Consider the following 8,206-nt stretch of genomic DNA (forward strand, 5'->3'; position numbering starts at 1 on the left):
CTAAACGCTAACCAGGTGTGGAGCATCTCTGCATCACAGTGTCCATGCAGGTCCTCTACCATGGAATTAGACGGGTTGAGTGGAACTCAAACACACACACATGCAGCTACTGCAGTGTGTTTTCACGTGTAAAAATCTGACTTTACTTCAGTATGACGACTCTGTGAGGTTACACAGAAAACGTGTGTTAAAGGAACAGTTCCACATTAATGTTCAGGTATTTCATGTGTGGTGGGATGTAACTAAGATAAGATAAGAACTTTATTGATCCCGCAGGAAATTGTTGTGCCAGGGTTGCAGTACACAGAGGCAAACGAAAGTGTCAGTGATCACACAAAATATAACAGAGTAATATAAAAAATAACTGATAGCCACAGGGAGGTGGAGCACCTCGGTGGTCTCAGTCTACGACTGAAGGTGCTGCGGCAGGATTCTACTTAGGAACTAAGTATATTTACTTAAGTACTGTACTTATGTACCATTGTGAGGTACTCGTGAGGTATTTCCATATCATGTTACTTTGTTCTGCTGTTCCACTACATTTGTTCTGACATCTTCAGTTTTAGTTTACAGTTTCAGATTCAAATACGATAAGTCTTTTTTAGTCCCAATAAGGAGAAAATCTCAGAACATACTGATACAGAAAATAATCTCCTTATTTTTCTCTACAGACTGTTGATCTCCTGCCCACAATCTGCTCTCAGCTTTGCAAACCTTTCCATATCATGGAATAATTTACAAATTGAACTCCATGGGAAAACTCTCTCCTCATGTCAGGCATTCAAACACTACAGCCAAAAATAAAAAGCCGCTTTTCTTTGTCTCTGTGCATACGTTGATGTGACTGTTGGACGTGACTGTTGGACATGCAAGAGACTGTTGGACATGTCAGTCCTGCAGCTCCTGAAACATCTGGAGGGATTTCAGAGGTCTGAGGAGAAACGGCAGATAAGATAAGAAAACCTTTATTTGTCCCACAAAGGGGACAAAGTAATAGAAACATAAAGAGAATGTGCGGAGGACTCGGTGGTCTGTGCTTTATAAATGGTTTCATTTAGTGTTTCAGTGTTGCACCTTAACAAATTAAAGTCCAGAAACTAAAAACAGAACTTTGTTTTTGTGTGCGGGATCTCCAACATGCGTAACGATGTCTTCATTAGTGTTCAGTGCCGGGATTGTTCACGTCTCGGTTACAGACGTCATCACAGACTGTTACAGACAGGCGAGCAGTGCAGGACAGACACAAGCAAGCATCTGTTTCAGGTTTACTGAACACCTGGACCTCCATCAGTGACTCCTGTCCTCCACGTCCTGCAGGAGACCCAGCTGCTCCTTGAGGACTTTCACAACAGTTTCAATGAGGCCACTTTGAGAGCTTTTTGAATCCTTTGAAAAGCTCCTGGAATCTACTCACACATTCCTGGAGTTTTCTTGACGAGCTGTTTGAAAAGAAGTCTGAACGTTATTGATTTCATGTTGAATGAAGCCCGTTTCGCTCTCTGCGTCTGTCTGTGAACAACAGAGTTAAAGGTTTCATATTAAGATTTCCACAGTTCACACATACTGAATTTACAAACAGAGAGAAGAAAAAACTGGAGAGAGTGTGAAAAACTAAACTTGGATTCAGAGCCTTGGAAAATATCGATCCTGAGATAATTCATTGATTAATACCACTAAACACCGATTAAAACCCGTTGAATAGCGATCACTTTCATTGGAATGATTTATCAGTTGAAACTGAATCGAGGTAACGGCCAGGCGCCTGGGGGGGGCTAACAGGACGGACGGGACGGCTAGGAAGGCTGTGATTGGCAGGGAGCTCTACGGAGGCGGGATGGCTTTGCCGAAGAAGAGCGCTGATTGGTTGAGAGCAGCAACGTCGTGCGCATGATCAGTCGTTTAATAAGACGCCGGTTTGGAACTACAGCAGGGTGGGAGATGCTGCCGGAGCTCAGGGGGAAGCGCAGCTAGAACACAAGTGAAAAACACAAGCCGAGTTGTTCTGCGGTGGGTCGTTTGACTGTGTCGCCGTCAGTGTGAGACATAAACACGGACGATGGTTCAGCAGACGGACCACGGCGGGGCGGGGAGTAACAGCGGCTCCCGCGAGGCCAGCGATCCAGAGGAGAGCGAGCTGCTGGCGACCGCGGCGTGCGGCCCCGTGCCGGTGAAGCCGGACTGGTGTAAAACAGCGTCGGGTCATATCAAGCGGCCCATGAACGCTTTCATGGTGTGGTCCAAGATCGAGAGGAGGAAGATTATGGAGCAGTCACCGGACATGCACAACGCGGAGATCTCCAAACGCCTCGGGAAGCGGTGGAAAATGTTAAAAGAAACCGAAAAGATCCCGTTTATCCGGGAGGCGGAGCGGCTCCGGCTCAAGCACATGGCCGACTACCCGGACTACAAGTACCGGCCCAAGAAGAAGCCTAAAACGGACGGCTGTGCGTTTTCTGCGGCGAAGTCAGCCGCTCAGTCCCCAGAGAAAACCGGCGTCAGACCCGGTAATAAAAACCAGGCAAAGAAATTTTCCAAGTTGAAGCCCAGTAAGTCCGGTGTCGGTGCGGGCCGGACAGGCAGCCACCTCCAGCAGCATCAGCAGCCGGACCCCCGGTACCGGTACTTGTTGACCACCAGCTTCAAAACCAAACAGCTCGTTAAACGGGACTTTACTGACGACGAGGAGGATGACGACGAGGACGACTCCGAGGAGGAACAGGAGTTTAAAGCGTACGAGGAGGACGAGCCATCCCACTACAGCCCCACCAAGATGCCGTCCAGCCTGAGTCTGGGGTCGGTCGACGCCGAACCGGAGGGAACCAGTATGTACCAGTCCTCCGGTCGACTGTTCTACAGCTTCAAGAACATCACCCGGCAGAGCACCAGCACCTCCTCATACCCAGCCTCCCTCTCACCAGCATCCTCGTCACGGTCCGGGTCCACCTCCTCCTGCTGCGGGGAGGACCTGGACGATCTCCCCGCAGAGGGCAGCGACTTCACCCTGAGCCTCCAGGCCGGCTTCCATGCCTCTTCCGAGCCATGGAACTCGTCCTCTAGCTCGGGGAACCTGAGCCTGTCCCTGGTGGATAAAGACCTGGACTCGTGCAGCAGCGAGGGCAGCCTCAGCTCGCACTTCGAGTTCCCGGATTACTGCACGCCAGAGCTCAGCGAGATGATCACTGGGAACTGGCTGGAGGCTAACTTCTCGGACCTGGTGTTCACATGCTGATCCCACAGCGGGCTCATCAGCACCACACCCGGTCGGGGAGGAGGTTTATTGTCTTCCATTGGCCCATGTGCCCCGGAGCCGGTTCTGGAGCGGCAGAGCCAGTCAGGTACCCGGAAGATGGGGCCGCAGCTGCCCGGGTGCGTGTAGTTTGGGGGTCCCGGACTGGACACACACTGCGGTACTTCTCCGTAAAATGAATGAACTGAAATCACGTCAAGAGGGTTTTAGGGGTTTTGTTTTCTGTTGCTTGGGTCTCAACAAGGACCCGAGCTATGCATTCCCGCCCAGACCCAAAAATGACTCTGAGTAACATTGATATCAGGATGCAAAGCTCTTTGTGTTCCTCCTTTAACTGTAGGACTTTTGATGTGACTCTTCACGCAGTTTCTTTTATACTTCCGGGTTTTCCAGCTACCTCCAGGTGTTACAAACACCCTGAAGTGTTGAGTTTAAAACCCCAGCTGGCCACAGGTACGGCAGGAGACGTTTTTGATATTTACATAACCAAACATACCTCATCTTTTTTTAAAAAATATCAAAGTAAAAATATTTTCAGGCCTATTTTTGTACAGTTAAAGGGAATGTTGTTCAGGCACTTGTTCTTCACTCTGATGGATTGTGTTTACTGTGAGGGTTTGCATCCTGGTCGGCCTGCTGTTGTTTTAAATGGTGTCCACACAGGAAGTCAAACGGGACAGTTTGGGACGTGATGGATTGTATAAGTTGTGTAAAATAGTTCAAGTTCAGGGGGTTGTGTAAATTGGTGTGGATGAGAGAAACTGGATTTTCTGTTTTTTATATCATCAGTGGCACATCTTTGTTTTTTGCTCTTTATTTTTGTGCAATATAAAAGAAAAGAAAATAAAGGACCCACCCTGAGTTTTTTGTTTGTTGTCGCAGAGGGTAAACTTGTCCATCATGATGAAGTCTGCATGTGACATCTGAATAAATCAGCCGGAACTGAGTCAGGTCCCCCTGATCTGTTTGATTATTGATCCGTGATGCCCTGCTCTGATTGGAGGATTCCTCCGGGTCTCCTATTGGCTGTCCAGTGGTCCCTGAAAAGGCAAGACCAGTTTCTCTAAAAATTTTACGCTTTAACATAATTTTAAAGGTTTTACAGATTCAAAACTTTTTCATGCTTTCAGTCAAATCAGATGAACTTCCTCAGCAGATGGAGCTGGCTGGTTGTCATGGAAACTTGGACATTTTCCTTAGCACTTATCAAGGATTGCAGAGGCTGTCCATTCTTCAGGTCCTTGAAGGGTCTGAGGCTGAGGTGAATAAGGCCTCAGACACGGCCACTGGTCTGTAGAGCTCACAGCAGCCGTCACACCTGTCTAGTGTTAATCACCTTCAAGAACCCCGTGGGTTCACATCAGATCTGCACATTCAGGAAGCTGCAGATCTGATGTGAGCCCACAGTTAACGTTCTGTCTCCTGGTTTTAAACTTAAGGCCTCCTCTCGAGGAGTGCGATGTGGCACCTGCTACGTCTCCTGCTTTGTGTGATGAAATGTTCTCATCTTAGTTTGACTAGCGAAATGGCAGAGACGTTTGTTCGGGGTTACACTCAGCCGGTTGTCGAGCTCTTGGACGACGCCACTGATCCCGGGGCAGTTCTGTCACACTTCCTGTTCCAGGCTGCAGACGTTCGGTGCGTGTTGGTCCTCTTCTTCACATCCCTGTGAAGACTGATTTTATCTGACTGCAAGTCTGCAGTTTGATCGTATCTCCATCCAACTTCATCTCTGCATCCCTCCATCTGTTTACGTTACCCCGAATGCAAAGCTGGGATGCGACTTGCAGTCTGGAGGGGTCAGGGGGTCAGGAGGTCTGCACCCGGTGTCTATTTTCTCAACTGCTGCTGCTGCTTATCAGGAGACAGAATCAAGAGCGAAGAAGAAGAAGAGGAGGAGGAGGAGGAGGTGCTACATGCTACATGTGGGTTTGGTCAGATTGTGAGCATTTGCCTCTTTAATGTCAATAAAATGCAGACCAAATAAGGGAAGGGCAGCAGTGAGGATTAAAAACATCTCTCGGCCTCTGATGAGGTGAAGTACACAGTAAAAAAACAGAAAACTGAATACTTAAGCAAAATGTCTTAACGTGTGTGTGTGTGTGTGGTGTTTGTGTATGAATGTGAGTTATGTTGTTGATCTGATCAAATCTATCCGATTGATTTCTTCTGCTATAGATGTGATAATTTGTGTTATGTTTGGTGTTTATGGCTTATGTTTACCTTAGCATAGCACAAGTACTGAAAGCAGTTGAGAAACTGTTAGCTAGCAGCTGGTTTATTGTCGCTAAAATGCTAACAGGCTACGTCTAGCATAAGTCGATTGTTGCTTATTTATGTTAGCTACAAACAATCAAGAAGTCATATGTTTTTTGGTGGTTGATGAACAGTTGGCGCATCAAACGTTCTGCTGGGTGTTTTTTGCCAGCTGGCAATCAGTCAGCTTCAGCTATTTATTGTGTGAATTATTTATTAGTCCCAAACTGAATTTCCCTGGCTGTACATTCAGCCAATGAGAGAGAGACAGAGAAAGAGTCACCTCATTTAGGCTGCTATGGAAACCACACACACACACACACACCACACACCGTTTGTAGAAAACTCAGACGAGGTCAGACGGGGCCAAACGCCTGCTTCCTGTCCCTCATTTCCCACCTTCCTGTACTGACCTCAGGCTGAGTGTGTGTGTGTGTGTGTCCCAGTCCTCCCAGTTCACCAGTGTGAAGCAGAACTGAGTTCAAACAGACTGAGAACACGTGGCGTTCAGTCTCAGGCGTCTTAGCCGTCGCTCGGTGGTCCAGACGTTCGCGTCCCCTTCAGGCTGAGCCGTGCAGGTTGGACTGTGGTGACTGTAGCTGTAAATGAGGATAATTCTTTACTGAAAAATAAAACTTGGTGGTGCTGCTGTGCTGGCAGGGCCTCAGTCCACTGGGGGCCAACATCAGGACCAAGACTCCCAGAAGGCTTTGCACAGTGTGATGTGTTCACAGACAGTCAGGATGAATAATGCATAATAAGCACCAGGCTGAGGTTGATAATGAGACGGGCCCCTGCAACCATCTGTGATTATATATTAATTTGATCCTGAGACGATTAAATAAGGATTCAAGCAGGAGTGATACGTTCAGGTGCAGTGGGATTTCTGTGAAGTTGTTTCTGACAAAACACCTCGAGGTGCAGACCCACCTGTGACACAACACGTACAGGTGTATCAGCTCGTGATGACACACATCCACCTGCCTTCTTCCTGTTTTTGTTCCCTCACGATGAGCTGACGGTCTTTTCTCAGCGGCTCTTTGACGCCTCAGACGTTTGATAGAATTTGTTTTGGAAGATAAACTTTGGCCTCATGGTGTTAATTTAATGTTTATATGATATTATGATTGGTGTTTTTGTTGGGCAGCTGTGGAGCTTTGAACACCACATTAATAACTGACCTGACATCAGACTGGACACTCCTGTGCAGATTCAAGCTGTATTTGTGTCTTCGCTCTGAACTTAAGACCTCTGAGGGGACCTGAACTTTTGTGATTCAGATTGAAGACATTTTTTACAGTGTGGTGTGTTCGAGGCCTCTCTGGTCTCTGATGGGTTTTAATGGCAGCTGGTCTGGAAACCATTCAGAGTTCCAGTCAGGCCTCGCTGCTCCAGCTTCCTGCTCTCGTGTGTTTATGGAACATTTGTTCTCACTTTGTTTGAACAGCAGAACTCGAGCTGCTGCCTCGGAGCAGCTATCATATGGAACACATGAGATAAATATTGTACTACTTTTACTGCACAATGATACTGTGGTACTTCTACTACGCTAAACTGTCACTCATTGATCCTCCAAGCCCTGGCTGAGGTCCCAGTCTGGGAGGAAGGTGTGGAGGTCGATGAGCAGCCTCAGGTGTCAGCGGGTGTTGCTGACAGGTGACATGTTTGTTTAGAGGAAGACAAGCCTTCACCACTTGACTCAGTGGATCCTCCAGATCCTGTGATGTAAAGTCACCAGATTCCTTCAAAATAGAAATTAGAATCAACAAGTCCCCAGAGAGAGTTCGACCGCCATGTCGTTCTCATCTGGACCTGATGAAGGTGAACAGGATGAACTTAAGATCACAGTTGGATGTGTTTTCTTAAATATTCAGACTGAGTGTTTCCAGGGTCGGCGAGGCAGCAGTAATCACACATATCAGACTAACCCTAACCCTATCAGAGGAAATACTGCACTGATCTGCTGTGTTTTCCATCTCCGCTGCTCTCTGATCAGATGTTTGGCACCGGATCAAAGACAAAGTTAACTGCTGGATCCTCTCCAGTCTGATAAATCTGTGGATTCTGCTCCAAATAACTGAGACCAGCACCGGGCCTTCTGGGTAACACAAGGTTACATGGCGGTTAAACAGAATACTGCCAGAGAGGCCAACATGCCTTCTGATTTACATTTTGGAGCTTTGCGTTGGAAGTTGGAAGAAGTTAAGAGGTTTAAGGTCTGCGACACAGATATTAAATCGACAATAAAACACAACAGAGGAGTGAGCACTCCTGTCCAACTTTAACTACTCTCTGCAGCTGATTTTAGTGCTTGGCAGTAAAATGAGAGATGACTTTTCAAAATATGGAAATGAGTACCGCAGAGCATCGAATTATCAGCACAAAGGCCAACAGCAGGGATCCAGTGAGACCAGAGGAGGAGGTCTGAGCTGCAGCCCCACTTAAATGAGTGGAGGACGGCATCACTGTGTGCAACCAAGCTGATCTCTCAACTGTAGTGCACTACACTTCCCATGATCCTTTGTGTGATCTGAACTGGAAGCCAGAATTTTTGTACGTTCCTTTGCATGTTTTTAGTGCTTTTGTCTTTTTTGTGTCTAGTTTAGTAAGTCATAAACACAACACTGTCTCACTGCTGTGGTCTTGTTGTGAGCGGCAGGCTCATTTTCATGACAGCTCCTAAAAAGAAACACAAAGTCCCTC

General features: G+C 47.3%; 1 protein-coding gene across 1 annotated transcript; it reads left to right on the forward strand.

The window, feature by feature from the left end:
- Positions 1-1,875: 1,875 nt before the first annotated feature.
- Positions 1,876-4,191, forward strand: sox11b (SRY-box transcription factor 11b). The gene has a single exon (XM_046373841.1). It carries the CDS (start codon positions 2,057-2,059, stop codon positions 3,227-3,229), a length of 1,173 nt encoding a protein of 390 aa, XP_046229797.1. The 5' UTR covers positions 1,876-2,056; the 3' UTR covers positions 3,230-4,191.
- The last annotated feature ends 4,015 nt before the right edge of the window (positions 4,192-8,206 follow it).

The sequence above is a fragment of the Scatophagus argus genome, chromosome 19 (assembly GCF_020382885.2).
Source record: "Scatophagus argus isolate fScaArg1 chromosome 19, fScaArg1.pri, whole genome shotgun sequence".
NCBI lineage: Eukaryota > Metazoa > Chordata > Actinopteri > Scatophagidae > Scatophagus > Scatophagus argus.

Coding starts and splice junctions, on each gene's coding strand:
- sox11b (XM_046373841.1), top strand. CDS start 2,057: ATGGTTCAGCAGACGGACCACGGCGGGGCGGGGAGTAACAGCGGCTCC.